General features: G+C 41.7%; 1 protein-coding gene across 1 annotated transcript; it reads right to left on the bottom strand.

The window, feature by feature from the left end:
- Positions 1–4,181: 4,181 nt before the first annotated feature.
- On the bottom strand, positions 4,182–8,189 carry ID4 (inhibitor of DNA binding 4). Its single transcript, XM_063130436.1, has 3 exons — positions 7,549–8,189; positions 5,721–5,779; positions 4,182–4,607 (listed from the first exon to the last, which is right to left on the bottom strand). The coding sequence occupies exons 1-2, from the start codon at positions 7,978–7,980 to the stop codon at positions 5,735–5,737; spliced, it is 477 nt and encodes a 158-aa protein (XP_062986506.1). The 5' UTR covers positions 7,981–8,189; the 3' UTR covers positions 4,182–4,607; positions 5,721–5,734.
- Positions 8,190–15,840: the final 7,651 nt, after the last annotated feature.

The following is a 15,840-nucleotide window of genomic DNA, read 5'->3' as shown; positions in this document are numbered from 1 at the left end:
TAAGCATTGAAAAATATTTCGCTTCTGCCATTCCGAATCTTGGGTTACTACCTAAGAACAGAGGGGAGCAGGTTCTATCTGCTGCAGGTCTTAAAACTTGTGTGTCACAATCTCTTACCCTTTGAGACAAAAGGGTCTTGGCTGCATACTTTTCAAATCTGTATGTAATTTTGCCCTACTCCCTTGTATGTGTCAAGTCTGGTCGGTGACCATAATAAAGTTGTTGATTAATATATTAGGAGAAAGCATAGTGTGTTGTTTTATTATAATTGCGCAGTTTCAGGCTGCCGTACTATTGTATTTGCACAGAAATTAAAAAAAACCCCAAAATATATAAAAAGTTAACCGCAGGGGGAAAGAGAACATAGGGGGCGGGCAGGCGATTTCCCCGGCATAGTAGTGATAGAGGTGAAAAGATACATGAGCTGAAATAGTGCAACAATGCACAGATGTGAAAGTGCCCAGTGCTCAACTCACTAAGGAAACGGAGGGGGAGACCGCGGAAGCAAACTAGGGGAAAAAGGTGTGATGGAGCTGTAAGACTAAATTCCTAAGCACACTTCCTTTGATGTAAGTCACATTTATATTAATGAGACTTTGGGTCAAACTACTTAGTGTGCAGCTGACTCTTTTACTCTAAAGTAAGCATGTGGTGCCCCATATCAGGGACATCATGCATGGGTTGGGGAGATTTAAGCACGTTTTTTCTCCCCACTTGTTTTTGGAAATTAGGTGCACTCCCCCTCCCCATGAGGTAAAAAAGGTGCGCAAGTTCCCACTGGAACCAATGTTTTTTCCCCCTCCTCCCTTTAGCTCTCACATGAGGGAAAGAAATTTCTGGAAACAAATGGCAGTCAGGTTTAAACCTCCCCTAGTCATGTGTGGTGCTCTCAACATGGACTGATGTCCTGCATGCTTACTTTAGAGGGAGAAACAAGGGGAGGGCCAGCTGCACATATTTAACATATGTAATTTAACTTTTACTTCCATAGAGATATTTATTATTTTTTAAAAAATAAGGAAATTTAAGGATTAAACCTTAATATAGCAACTCAATCTAAATATATAGGTTTTGAATAAAACAGGTTTTTGGCTGCGATGAAATTGTAAGGAAAGCCTCAAAAGGAAACTCTGAATAGCAACTACAGTACGTGATGAATCTTGACACTTTAACCTCATGCGATAACCTGATTGTCAATCATTATCACACAATTTATGTAGTAAACAGTACGTTACTAGAGCTTAATCTTCCAAACAGTGTTACAACAATTTTATAAAAAGCAGAGAATGAACCTCAGATACATTATTTAGAGAAATTTCCTAAATTTTTATACTGTATTTTGTAATTGTGCTTTTAACATGTTGGTTGTTTTATTATGGTTTTAACTTTTGTGAACCGCCCAGAGAGCTTCGGCTGTTGGGCGGTATAAAAATGCAATAAATAAATAAATAAATAAATAAATGGGTTTTCCTGCAGGAACAGTGAAAGGTGCTCGTAATGAACTGTAACGTTTTATTAAAACTGTTCCTATGATAATGTCAGTATTATTCTACAGAATCATGTCCACGTTGGTGCTTCTTTGTAATTTTCAGCTACCTGTACATATTTCACTGCTTCTTTGCCATGCAACTGCTTTCAATGTCACTCTGCAAGGAAGGGTAACCATTGAACTGAGGAGTCAGCAGCACAGAAGGCGGCCTTCAGCACACAGCACCGCTAGGTTGCTTCAGAAGGGAGTCCTTTTAATTGACACTAATGTGAGTGGAAATAGTTTGGATGGAACAAGGTTGTTGTAAATTAAAAGACACATTTGCATTTCTTGAGCTCAATATGCAGTTGAGCTGGATGTAACTGACATGAATGTACCTTTGATTATTATTATTTTTTAAAGCCCTCTTCTGCTCTCTAATTGCATTAACACACACACTTGACCCATTCTAGACTAAGAGATATTCTTAGTGTCACTTGTGGAATGCCCTCAGTGACTTCCCAGATTCAGCAGGAACGTTTTGGAAGTGTTTTGAAGACAACATGCAAAGTACATGAAAAGCTATTACAATCCCACCGTACATACTTCTATGCACTAGAGTGGCTCTTTTCCTTTTGCCCTTAAAATTAGTTACAAGAGGAACAATAAAGAGGATTGTAAATAGATTAAAAGGCATCTTTGAATAGTCTGCCCTCCCTTTGCCTGTGCAAAAATAACCCAAGGTAACAACAAATTATATGGATGTAAGCGCTGTTCTTAACCCTAACCAAACTCAAGCCCGAATATACTGCATTAACTCCAGCAGACACCTGAACCACCTGCTTGCAATCTTGATTCTTCTGAGGTTAACACCAGATAAAATGAACTAGCCATATTTCTCTAAGTAGCATTTTATAATTCATTTGGATTTCTTCATTTCTAAGAAGGTTGCTCCATGAAAAAGCATATTTTCATTAAACATAATCAGGCTAGGGTAACACAAACATTTCAGCTTAGGTATCTAGGCGCTTGGTAAGGGTTTTTACACAAATATAGTCCATTCCTTCAACGAGTTACATTATTATTTGCAGTGTACGATGTCCCACATCTGCAACTGTGAGTTAGTGTTTTGGCTAGCTTAATCTCACCACCACGCATTTTGATTAACAAAACACTGACCTTGTTGACAATTTACCACACTTATCAATAGCTAAATTACTGTAATGTTTATTTCTTCTTAAATATTCAACTTAATAAGAGATCCCCTAGACCAAAGTACTTTGACACTTTTTATAATCTGAAACAAATCCTCCCACTTTCATTTTTTTTAAATCAAGCAGACCATGGTACACACACAGTTGACTAACTATCTACAAAGCACCCAATTAAATCCTACTTAATTCACCCACCCTGTGAAAATCCCATACCACTGGTGTGTGCATTACTGATGGTCACACAAAATATGTTACTTTCTCAGAGTCTGGACAGAAGGTGGAACTTGACAACAAACTGTCACTATAAGATTCACTGTTAAGTGCCACATATAAGAAAAGTTAAACAGAGGTACAGAGTGATTTGGAAGTATTGAAGAAAGAAAGAAGCGAATCACAGCACAAGGCACGTCAATCTAGTTTAATGTTTACATGTAGAAGTTACACATAACAGAGACTAAACAGGATTTTCAGATGAAACAGAGCTGCAATGAAATGAATGCTGCTGTGTATTAGAAAAATAATCTTGATACAGTCATTTGATTTTTCTTTTTTCTTTTTGGTCTACATTAAGTTCTTTGAAATGGATTTATACCAGTAATTAGACTGAAATTTTCCCTGTTCTCCCACCCTACCCTCCAAGCTTCAGTATCAATAGTCTTTGGATGAAAGTAACAGCAACTGTACATTTGTTGATAGTTCGCCCTTTGGTTATAAGCAGAAAACTTTTTTTAATGATTTTTCCAAGGTAATATGCCACAGGGCTAAAAATTCTGGGGTAACATCTCCCCTTAGGTGTTACAAAAATGTTCAGTGTTTTGTGATTATTATTTTTTTAGGCAACAAAATTTTTATAAATGCTCATTATATTTCAGCACTGTATCCATAGTGAAAAAAGTAGTCATCTCAGTTAATAACAAACAAAAATCCTTACATTTCAATGTTGTTTCGCATATACTGTAATATAAACCCCAGTTCCTAACAGACAAAAATGTAATTTTAAAAATGTATGGTACAAACATCTTTTAAATTTGGATTAAAGGAAAAAGAAACACATCTGTATGGACTCAGAACAAGTTTATTTGTGGTTAGACATCTCATGCATTCATGCAGGACCAACACTATCTACAGCTGTAGCTTCCGAATCTAAAGGGGTCAGGGAATAGGGGTGGGAAGGGATCAGAGAAATCCCGCAACATCCAATATATTGTCACTATCAGCAGTTCTGCACTTGAGCCAGAAACAGTTTCCCCTAAAGAAATATTCCCACAGATTAAAAAAAAAACATACACAGCTTTATAATATTTACAAAAAAATATTTAATTAAAAATATTTTATAATTACAGTAGGTCTATTAAAGCATATACTTTTCTCACACTTATAGAACCTCTCTCTATATACATAGTATGAAATGTCACTCATTTGTATCTATACAATATGTAACATTCCTGCAGGGAGAAGAAAGTCCCTGAGGAGACAATAAAATCATCTATTTTAAACAATAGATGTCAAAACAAAAAGTTATCTACAATGCCTCTGGTAGATTAGTAAAGCTTCAGATTTCAGCTGCTCAGCGCATTAAAGTTATACTTCTAAACTCCAAATTTGCCCTTGATCTTCTATCCCAACAGAAGCGCCACACTTATGCTGAAGATTTAAATCCCCTCCCTCCCAGACAAGTGTACAATTCACATCTGATCTAAAACAAAAGAGTTAAGAGATGTGTGTAAAATGCTATGAACGTGCAAAGTCGTGAAAAATTCCCTCTTTCTCTCGCTCTAAAGGAAGTATGGAAAGAATTCTGGAGTAGTTGAATTATTGTTATTATCATATTTCCTTTTGCCCAGCGGACGATATTTCTTTCCCCACCCCTCTCTAATGTGTCTTTCTTTCTGCTTCTCTGGCTCAGGATCTGCCTGCTGCACACCTGTGGAAGAGGAATGAATAGAGGGGGTGTGTGAACCATTCTGCTCCAGACTGACTGGCGCCACCAACAACACAGAAGACATGCTTGATCAACAACCCAAAACAAACCAGGTCAAACAACAACCGCAGCTCCCAGGCAAGGCCAAGCAGAGGAATACACAGCTGCAAGCCCAAGCTAGAAGTTCTCCAGAGGGGAAGAGAGAAAGGAGTTTTGAAAAGTGCCCTCCTCATGGTCCCCCCACCTCCATTACTGCAAATCAGACACAGGGGCAAGAAAATGCTGCACTCCAATCTTAGGCGGGTTTACTTGGAAGCAAGTCCTACGGAGTTAAATTGAGACTCATTTCCAGGCAAAGGGGTGGCGATCGAAACCAAAGAAGAATCCACTGAAGACAACCAACTTCATTTCCATAATGTATTATTCATTGGTTTTATAGAAAGGAAGGGAACTCCTAAGGAATATGCAAAGGAGGCAGCCTGATCTGTGAATCAGTTAAAAGCCCTTACAGTTGGACTACGTGCCACATTCCTTTTTCTTTAAGCAACATGAACAAGTGCATTCTGTTTTTCTTGCGTTTTGTCTACTGCACACCTTCTGGAACATACTGTTTATTTAACCAATCCTGACCCTTTAAAACATATATATAGCAATGTATTCACACTGACCTTCCCCCTTCAAGTAAACATGTAGAATTAAACAGAAATATGATTAAAAGCTATATACCAGTCTGAGCCACAAAACCATTTTAAGCTGGATGACTCAAAACTTAAATCAACCAGATTACATTGGTTTGAGTCTAAGTACTCTGGCTGAATTAGTTGGTGGACTGCAGCCTTCCACTCTCATTCTAAATACATTTCTTTTCACATTTTTGTCCTATGATCGGAGGTAGTACTTAAATTCTAGTAAGGGTGGAGTGCTTGCTTGTTGAGCAAAAAGAGCTGCAACCTGATCCAAAGCATATTTACTCATAAGTAAGTTCCACTGATTTCAATGGAGCTTCCTTCCATGTAAGTGGGCTCAGGGGGTGCAGCCTCAGATAAAACCGCTTATGTACCAAAGACATTCATGTGCCAATCTGTTAATGTGCCAATCTTAAAAGAGCATACTCACCTTGGAAGTGCAGTTCAGCGGCACAGAATACTGTCCCCTTGCTTATTAACGGCGCCAGCCTGCACAGCAACAACAGAACAGGAGCGCGAGATTAGAGTTAGGGCAAATCACATGCTTAATAATACACAACCTTCATTGTCTGGCCGGCTGCAGCTTCTCTCGCACACCGAGAAGCCCTGCAACTGGGGAAAACAAGGCAACCTCACACAGGAGCGGTGAGGATCTGTCAGCCCCAGAGTGCTGCTCCCTACAGATCTCCTCTGCAGTTAGCGACAGGTTGCAAGCTGCCCAGTGTGACAAAGTCTTGTGTCGCAGACCCATGGGGCCATCTGCCTGCAGCTGAGGGTTGCATTCTTTCTCAGCGTGACACAACCATGCAAGGACACCCATCACAACACCCAGGGATTCCAGACAGTGGTGAGACTGTGAACTAAATATCTGGCACATGGCTCTTTCTTCATACACATTTTCATTCCTGGGTTTGGTAGATAATGGAGATGCATGATGATACTCCATTCTCACGTAACCTATGGTCAGTCACTGAAACAGTATTTATATTTTCTAGAACACTTATATTCCAACAGTCTAGTTGTAAACACACTGACCCCAATTCACAACACCACAACTAATGGATGAGGATGGATTGAACATCTCTATTCGCTTGCAAAGATATGTCCAGAGACAATTCTGTGGGGCCCAGTAAAACATTATGATGTCGATGTACACCCAGACACAGAAGCATTTGCATCCACACTGGCTACATGTGAGGAAGCCTGTTATCTGTAAAGACCTCCCTAACTAGATCAGAGTGACTGTGAGGAAATGATCTCTATTGAAATACATGAAAATTGTTTGCATATAATGCATATTCAATAAGCATGTAAATGAACTGTGCTGTACACATGCAAAGACCATATACACTTTGTTGCACTCCAGTTATTACGAAATGCCTATGCAGTGTACGTAGAGTTATTGGATGACATTGCCTGGCAACAGTCTGTGTATATGTACAAACAGGTGTACATGTGCATCTTATTTGCTGTTGAGTGTCCGTAGGTATGTGCCCATATTCATGGCACACACAGAGACCCATGCAACCCAATTTCATATGCAATTTAATACTATGCTAAACACTCCTGCCTTGCAACGGACAAGCCAGTTAGCCCATATTGTTTGGTTTCCACAAGCTTCACTTCCACAGAGATCAGATCAAATGATTTCTGGAGCATTTTTCACGCATTTAGTTACAACCGTGTGCTAGGTACTGTACAAAAAAGAGAGATGGTATGCGTCCCGTAGGCTTACACGCTACCTAAAACGGATGGGACCCAAGTGAAAAGCGTTTGAGGGAAGGTGAAGTTGCAAAGGGGGTCAGAGGAGGGGCTGTTTAATTCGTAACAGATCCAGTCCACAAACACTCCGGCTTCTTGGCGCTGCCCCGAAACGTCAGCCTGCCCCACTCAATAAACGGGGCCCAGATTCTTTCCCCGTGGAACGCTTCGGCTTAACAGGTTGGTGGATCGTTCACTCGGGGCTCTTTTTCGCCCCGATGACCCGGGCCATTCACCCGCCCTCAAGCGCGCGGCGGGGCGGGGGTGGCCGGGAGAGAGGATGGGTCGGGATCCGCTCCCCAAACAGGCTCACGACCATTCATTCATCCGGTTACCAGACGGACGGCCATCGTCCTGCCTCTGAACGGGCAGACGGAGTTGCGAGCCGCGTGCGCGCTCACCCTTCCCCTGCCCAACCCGCCTCTCCCCTGACCGCCGGACGTCGGTGCGTTGAGCGAGCGGCGCCCGGCTTAGCCCATCCCGGCCGCGGCTCTTACCGGGTCGGCGTTGAGCGCTGTGAGCGGGGTCCGGGGAGGCCCTGCAGGGTAGCTCGTCGGGTGCAGCGGGGGCGCTTGCTGCTGCTGCTGCTGCCGGAGCAGCGCCGGGTGCGTCTCCAAAGCCAGCTGCAGGTCGAGGATGTAGTCGATGACGTGCTGCAGGATCTCCACTTTGCTGACCCGCTTGTTGGGCGGGATGGTGGGCACCAGCTTCCTGAGGCGGCTGTAACAGTCATTCATATCGCACTCCAGGCACAGAGCCGCCGGCTCCTCGCCCGCCGCCGGGCTCCCCTTGTAGCAGCCGTGCTCGGCCAGGCAACGCAGCGCCAGATCATCGCCGCCGCCGCCACCTCCGTCGCCGCCGCCGCCGCAACAGCAGCCGCTGGCCAGTGCCTTCCTGCTGGGGTGCCGCACGGGACTCACCGCTTTCATAGCGTAAGACAGCGACCGCCCTCGGGCGCCGGAGCTCAGCAGCTCCCAACCGCAGTGCAACAAGACCAGATGCAGCCGCGCTTGGCCGGGCAAAACAACGCGATGGGGAGCCTGCCTCGGGTGGCACACAATCTCCGGGTTTTTCAAAGGAAGGGGGGGAAAGGGGGGGGCTAGAAAATTAAGAATCGTGTAAAAAAAAAATTGAAATTTTTAAAAAAGCTCCCCTTCCACCACCTACCCGGGCAATCTAGCGAGCTGATCACTTCGCCTCTCCCTAGTTCTCCCTCCAGTCCCAACCGCCTCTGCTCGGTCCAGTTTGCAACGCCGCCGTATATATATAGCACGGGGTACAGGCTGGGCGGGGCGCGCGCTGCCCGGGCCCAAGGAGAAAAAAAAATAAAAGGGAGGGGGGGAGAACGAGCGGATGGCTGAGACACAAGGAGTAAGGGAGGGATAATATGTATGTAAAAAAAAAATTGAGGCTCGAGAATAGGGCGCCGCGCTTTAGCCAATCAGGAGCGGCGGGTTCCTCCATGGAACGTCGCGCTAGCCAATGGCGAGCGGCGCCATTCTGTCAAACGCTGTGTAGGGTCTCGGGAAAGGGAAGGCTGTTGAACCCGAGGGAGGAGAGAGGCAGGGAGGGAGGGAAAAAGAAGTTCCTTATGAAGAACTGCGGGAATGCGAAAGGAATTCACGCACGCTTGCCTGTGGCTTGCCTGGCTCTCGCTATCCCCAGCGGCTTGTAGAGCCCCCGCAGCAGACGGCGGAGTGACTGGAGATGCTCTGCCCGTGAAGCTGTCGAGAGCAATGGCCGACTGTTATCACTTTTGCTTTTCTTTTTTCTTTTGCGCTCAACATCAATTGTTCAGGCGGCTTAATTATCACTCCACCAGCTAGTCCCTGAAGGAGATGGCGGGTTCTAGTTTCTTTCAGTACATTTTCATACCTTTGGGATCTCAAACCCTCCCCGCCCCCCCCCCCCCGTCTTATTGACACCCAGGGTATCTCAGTGGACAATAATCAGCTCCAAATTTGAATGCAGAGAAGTTGGGGGGTGGAGAGGATTTTCCTTAAGAAAAGCAATTGCCTTCCAACATTAAATTGGAGCACATAACTATTAAAAATTCATGGTGATGGGGTATTTAAAATTCCTCCATGCCATATAATATTAATTCATTTAATGTAAAATTCATACCTGTAACTTAATTTGTCTCATTAGTCCCCCAGATCACGTATTAGTTCAATGTACCATGTTTTAAATATGATGCCCGGATCTCTGTGCTTTGAGGCTGCGCATTAAAATTAACATGCAAATACCTTGTGATGGACTGTAGCCTTTTAATTGAATAATCTCTTGCTTCCAAGTTTCTATGAAGCCCTTTTGCAAAATTCTAGATTAAAACTCATTTACACCATTGAGCTAAAACTTAACGGTTAGAAATAAAACAGCATCCAGCATTTCTTAGCCATGCAATAATTTTGGACTCAGAATCATATAATTCCACAGGATTACTGAATTACATGAATGGGATCATCTGGAGTATCCTAGCTGATTTTGAACTTTAAAAGAGCCACTCAGCAGCCATTGGGTTCAAGACTACACAGTCCTCATTTACTGAATGGCTGTGAATTAAATGTAATGAGAAGGACAAAATGAATCTGTTTTTAGTGGTGATCATGTACGGCCATTTCGTTTCACTATTTGATTTTGGAATGCTCAAAATTCTACAATTCTAGAAAGTAGATTGGATTAACTTGGATTAAAACATTTAGGAGTGCAGGGGGTGTATACACACTACAACAGGAAAAGTGTATTTTTTTTCTTACCTTGTGTGCCCTTAAAAATACATCTGAGAGTGCTTATTGTTTAAAATCCTACATTTTTCCTTTTACTTTATACGTACCAAGAAGCACCAGTAAAGTCAATGTGTAGAAATTAAAATGCAAAATAAATAGAAAGCGGATAAGCCAAAGAACTTCTAGGATTTTAGTTAGTGGGATTCCCTGGCTGCAGTAGTTTACTCAGGGGTAAACCCTGTTAAACTCAAGTGGGGCTGGCTTGAAAGTCAACATGCATAGGATCAGATTGTATTCCTAGTAAACATGTTTAGATCTGGCTGCTAATCAGCTTAATACTCTAATCCAAAATGTACTTGTCTAACTAACTTTACTTGGAAGTAAATCTCACTGACTCCAATAGAACATGCCTAAAGACAATTGGGTTAGAATTGAGATGCTGAGGAAATACTCAGTTTACTGTGATATGAGAGATAGACAATTCTTTCAATTTTACTCATTGACACTTGGAAACTTCATTTACTTCTAAATATTTACCATAACTTTCTAGGTTAGGTTCTAATATATTTCTTTGTGATAATAACTTTTCTATAGAATCCTGATGATGTGGAGGCTGCCCCTTTCACCAGTAAAATAACAGGGTATCTAGACTGAGTAGGTGAACTAAAATCTCACTGTTCCCATCTTAATTAAAATCTGTGTGAAACTAGATACACTGCTGTTGTTAATTATTTTGGTTCATAGAATCAGTTTTTAGAACTAATCTGATTTCACTTTAGGAAACTGGTGGGAAATCCCAGTATGGATCCCATTCTCCTGATACCAATCTGGTTTGAACAGATGTGCACATGTTTTTGAAAGTGTTTGTGTCGAACCATTCTTGAGTCTTCATCATTAGCAAGCTTGCAGAAGTAAGGAACTTTTGTAAATTGTGATAGAGTCTTCTATATTGTACAGTTTGGGAAATTATCCCCTTCCCCCAGTCAGGGGGTCTAGAATTCCAAATACATAATACAGGTTAGAATAATTTATATGCATATACTTTAATTGGAATATTTATTTTGAGTGGATTGGCTTGCTGAATTTTCTTTGTTAATTGTTTTTGTCTCTCCACCACACCATGAAGTTAATCATGAAATACTGACCCATTGAGGGGAGGGAGTACAATGGCTGACAAAACTGTGTGATGGGTAAGTCATTTTTCCTGACAGCATCGTTTATTTATTTTAAAAAAACAACAACCCCATTTTATCTATCTCACAATCCTAAGTGTCTTACAATATGATTAAAATATGCAGTAATAAAGTGTAAATTTATCAGTAAATTTGATAAACTGTTATCGAATTCAAATAAAAGTACGCAAATAGGTTCTAAACAGGAGCAGCATTAAAATAAACCTCACATCCCTTGAAAAGCCTACTGAAGAAATAATGCGGGCACGGGTGGGATTCCTTTTAAATAAAATGGGATGGGAATTTATGGACTTCATTAGGAAGCATATTCCATGGAGCCAAAGCAGACAAAATCCTGTTCCATTTTCCAAGTGGTCTTAGGTCCTTTGCTGAGACAGACTGAGAAAAAGTAGAATCAGTAGACTATGGTTATTATCCTTTCTCTCTTATAGAATCTTCAGAAATCTTTCCATGCGTCAGTTTTCTCTTCTGTAAAAATAAATTTAAAATCCCAGCACTAAATGTTTTCAACTGCCAATGAAAGCCTCTTATAAGGGCTAGCATTTCAACAGTAATAGCTGGCCTAGAACCATGCTAATATTAAGCGATGCATGCCTCCATAACATTATTTAATGTCATCTTCACTACCTCAGGAATACATCACAAAATAGTCAACTTTCTACATTCAGACTAAACTCTGCAAATTAAGCAAATATACATCAGCAATCTTTAAACGTAACTACCTTCTTAAAATACACACACACCAGGACAATCTTTCCCATAAAGGCCTGTGTGCCAAATTCATGGCATCAGCTCCTGAAGAGACCACCAACAGAACACAACACCACTGTTTTATCTTTCCCAACATTTTTGTGTCTATTGTAGTATTTTAAATAGTAAATTCAAGGTCATGTCTTGAATGCCTTCATAGAAAGGTGATATTTAAATGTGGTAGGTAAGTAAGCAAATAAATAAATAAATAAAGTGCTGAATTCATTCCGTTTTCAGGTTCTGGATTTCCTGAATGGGTTATAGGCTTGTTGGGCTTTTGAAAATGAGCATTTCAGGATGACACATTTTGATTGCAGATTCCGTGTTTGCACTGTGCGTGTGCATAGGTGTGTATTAAATACTTTTATTTCTGATGCTCATGGATGGGTGCCGGAGAAGGTATCAGCATGCTTAATGAAACTTGGAGAAATACAAAGAATCTTTAGGAGGAAAACAAAATCTAAGGAGGGGCAACAGCCCATTGAGGACTGAGCATGCTCAACAGCCATGGAATGTTGAGTGTTGAGGAAGTAAAATGGAAAACTGGGTGGCATGGGCATGGAATGGAGTATTGTGGAAGAGGGCAATGGCTGACTGAAACACTGAACAGGAGCATTCCACAATGCAACTCTGAATACAAGGCGTCAGTGACAGCAGAATACCTTATTTATGAAGGTCTCCTCACTCTCATCTGGTTCCCGAACCTTTTAAGCGACACTCAGTTTTTCAAATGTGTCAAATATAGCAGAACATTATCAGTTTATTCTACTGTTTTAAGTGGAATCTATGTATCTTTGAGGATGTCTTACCATTTTGGGGAGCTCTTAAATTATACCGGGTTGTTTTGCCATGCTCTTTTAATCAGTTTCTCTCAACGATGGTGCTTTGCTACTGCACTGAATAACAATGAAAAATATGACAGAACAAAAAGTCTTTAGAGCAGTTGCTGATATGCTGGACTCGATAGTATAAAATTGGAGTGCCAATCGGTGACTGTTTGCCTACAAGTCACTGGCCTGGTTCAGACAACACGCTAAACCATGCTGCTTAACCACAAAATGGTTAAGGGACTGCATTCCCTTAACCATTTTGTGATTAAGCAGCATGGTTTAGCGTGTTGTCTGAACCAGGCCATAGTTTTATGGTGCTTAGGTATTTTATGGGGTTTTTGTGAGGCTAAAATTCTCTCTCGAGTTTCTTGGAGGAAGGGCAGGATATGAATGCAATCAATAATATTTATTTATGTTTCTTACTTTGGCAATTTGCAAAAACATATCAAGCAATCTGTGCAGACAGTATTAACTTACATTTACCATATGCATTTGCAGCAACAGTTCTGTTAGAAATCAAAATCTATCATTCTATTTCTATACAGAATGTATAAATCTATAAAGCCTGTTTACAATAATTTTTAAACTGCCTGCGTTTCTAAAAGCATTCTCTTCTCAACTTCCATTTCAAATTAAAACGTTTAAAAACACAGGCACTTTAAATATCATTCTACTCTGGCTCTACTCTTTACACTCAGAGTCACCCAATGGATGACGTTGCTCTTGGTCAACCTTTCCCAACCTGGTATCCTCTAATTGTTTTGTTGGACTACAACCTGCATTCCTAACCTCTGGACCTCTGGCTGGGGCTGATGGGAGTTGAAGTCCAAAATATTTGGAGGGCACCAGGTTAGGGGAAACTACTCTTGGGTATATGTGTATGGCAAGCTGAACTTAGCTGTCTATGAATCTGTAGGGGTATGGTTCACTCCAGACAATTCTTTCATTGATGTTGTATCTAGGGGATCTCTTCTCAGGGTCTCATACACACTGTCAAGGAACAGTTACAGTTTCTTGAGATGAATACCAGAGACATTTCCAGTGATATTATTGCTGGGTTCATAGGTGAAATGCACATCATACTATAGGATAACTTGAGATAAATTGCTTGCTATGTAATAGTTTCCACATAGAAATTACATTGGGAATCATTTCTAGATCGTTGTGCCAAATTAATAGCTATATCAAATTCTGTTGACGTCAGTAGCTGCCATTTTATGCATTCTGCAGGTGCCATGCAAATATAGTCAAGTAATGCCGGCCATTTGTATCTTTAAATAGCCAGGGAAGTGTATTTATTCTGTTCTGCCTGTGCAACAAACCAAAATTACACTCTAATCAGTTAAGATTGTCAAGCATATTCCTATTGGCCTCAATGGACTTGAGACGATCCGTCATTTAATGTTAAGCTATTATCACATCATAGAATACTAAAAGTCAGTTGTGTCCAATGTCTTAGAGTTTCTAGTTGCCTCTCGGTGTAACTAAGCACAGAGAGGCAAATAGAATGCACCAGAAATAAGCAGATGGAATTTATCTAGAGATAGAACTATTTAGAATCGACATAGACCTAGAAGAACTTAAGAACTTGCAAGGCTGGATAACATCTTGGACTACGACCTCAGTGCTCTGCTAGATTTCCTGGTAACAGTTGACTGCTTGCTATCAAGCAAAACTTCATGACGATAGCCAACCACTGTTAGTCTTTAGTCCTGGGTAGTCAAGGTACAGGCTGGCTACACTTGGAGCTTGTGCTTGTGCCTGAGAATCTCTGCTTAATTCTGTCTCTGATATAATGGTCTATGTATTTATTGGTAGAGTTATATAATCCTTTAAAAAGCCAGATACCCTAGGGTCCATTCCTGATAGGTTGGCCTAAGGGCCATCTTTAGACATTTTGGCATTGGAGGTAAATGTTAACATCACCTTCTTTCAGGATTCTGGGGGATCCAGTTCTAGTGACTTTTCTCATTCTTCTTACTGCTCCTGTTGACTGCTGAGTTCTGGCAGGGACTCTTTCACATTCCTATTCATACATAGTAGAAGGGCAATAAAAGAGGAAATGGTGGGGAGTATCACCTTCCTCATTCAGGGTGGAAGGACTGTGTCTGTCTCCCCTTTCTTCCTTGGCTACTTCGGGCAGGATCCAATAGTGACTTTGCATGGGTGGCCAGGCCTGCTGGCCCTGGGGCATGCGTCACCCCTACCGCTGGCATTTCTGCTCATTTTGGGGGCTTGCCCCCGGAAGCGCTACATCACAGCTGCTAGTGGTAGGGGCTGCACATGCGACCAGGGCCAGCTGTGCATACGCCAGGACCAGCAGACCTAGCCCCCTAGGCACGTGCACCATCGTATCCTGCCCCTTGATTCCTATCACCAACTCACATTTTCATGCATTAAAAAACACTACTTTCTCCACTCAGAACTCCCCCCTCCCGAAAAAAAATCACTTCCATTCCAACCCCAGTGAACAGTGTTTTCACTAATGGTCTACAGCCCTGAGACTTCATGAGGTAGAAAAAGAGCGCATGTATTTATTTATTTTAAAGAACTTGGGTGGAAGCTAAGTTGTCAGGGATTTGGGTGGTTAGGGCAGTGGCCTTAGGCTTTCAGTTTAGACTGTTGCTATGTGCTGCCAGGCTACATATCCACCTGCTTGTTCCCTACCTACAGTAGGACAGATGTAAAGCAAAAGGGCAGGGGGCAGAATCTAGAACTCTGTGGAATGTCCATGGGCTGGCTAAGGTATTTGGACTTGTGTGAGTCCACAGTGTCTGCACCTCATCCTATTTTTGGTAACACTAGTCAGTACTGATTCCATCCCTCTGGGGGACGACGACGATGTTCCAATACAATTTATGGATTACTGTTATATGAGGGAATAAGATCTTATACATTTAGACAACCCCATGTAAGGGCTGATAGTTCTGCTATATTGACTTTACATATGATCTACAAGTGTGGGGAGCTGCTTGTGTGAAGGAGCTCCATCATATGGTCCAGGCAAATCCCTTTTTTCCAAAAATGGTGGAGGTAGGCAAAACCACATGTGAAACCTGCTCACAATAATGAGAAACCCATGAGATTTGGGCATCTTGTGGCAACAGGAACAGGCCCTAATCAACCTGCACCTTTTAAGGATTATGACCTAGGTGTCTTCTTTCACAAGAATGGCCATCCAGCTGCAGTGGCAGTGTTCCCTTTCATGTTTAATGTTTTAGGAAGAGAAGTCATCTCTCCTTTCAATCTTATAATCTACAGTTTCACCCGTCACCTGGCATTGTAACAAA

This window comes from Elgaria multicarinata, chromosome 7 (genome assembly GCF_023053635.1).
Source record: "Elgaria multicarinata webbii isolate HBS135686 ecotype San Diego chromosome 7, rElgMul1.1.pri, whole genome shotgun sequence".
NCBI classification, from domain to species: Eukaryota; Metazoa; Chordata; class Lepidosauria; order Squamata; family Anguidae; genus Elgaria; species Elgaria multicarinata.
The sequence above is the reverse complement of the archived record's forward strand: the minus strand, read 5'-3'. Positions and strand labels throughout refer to the sequence as shown.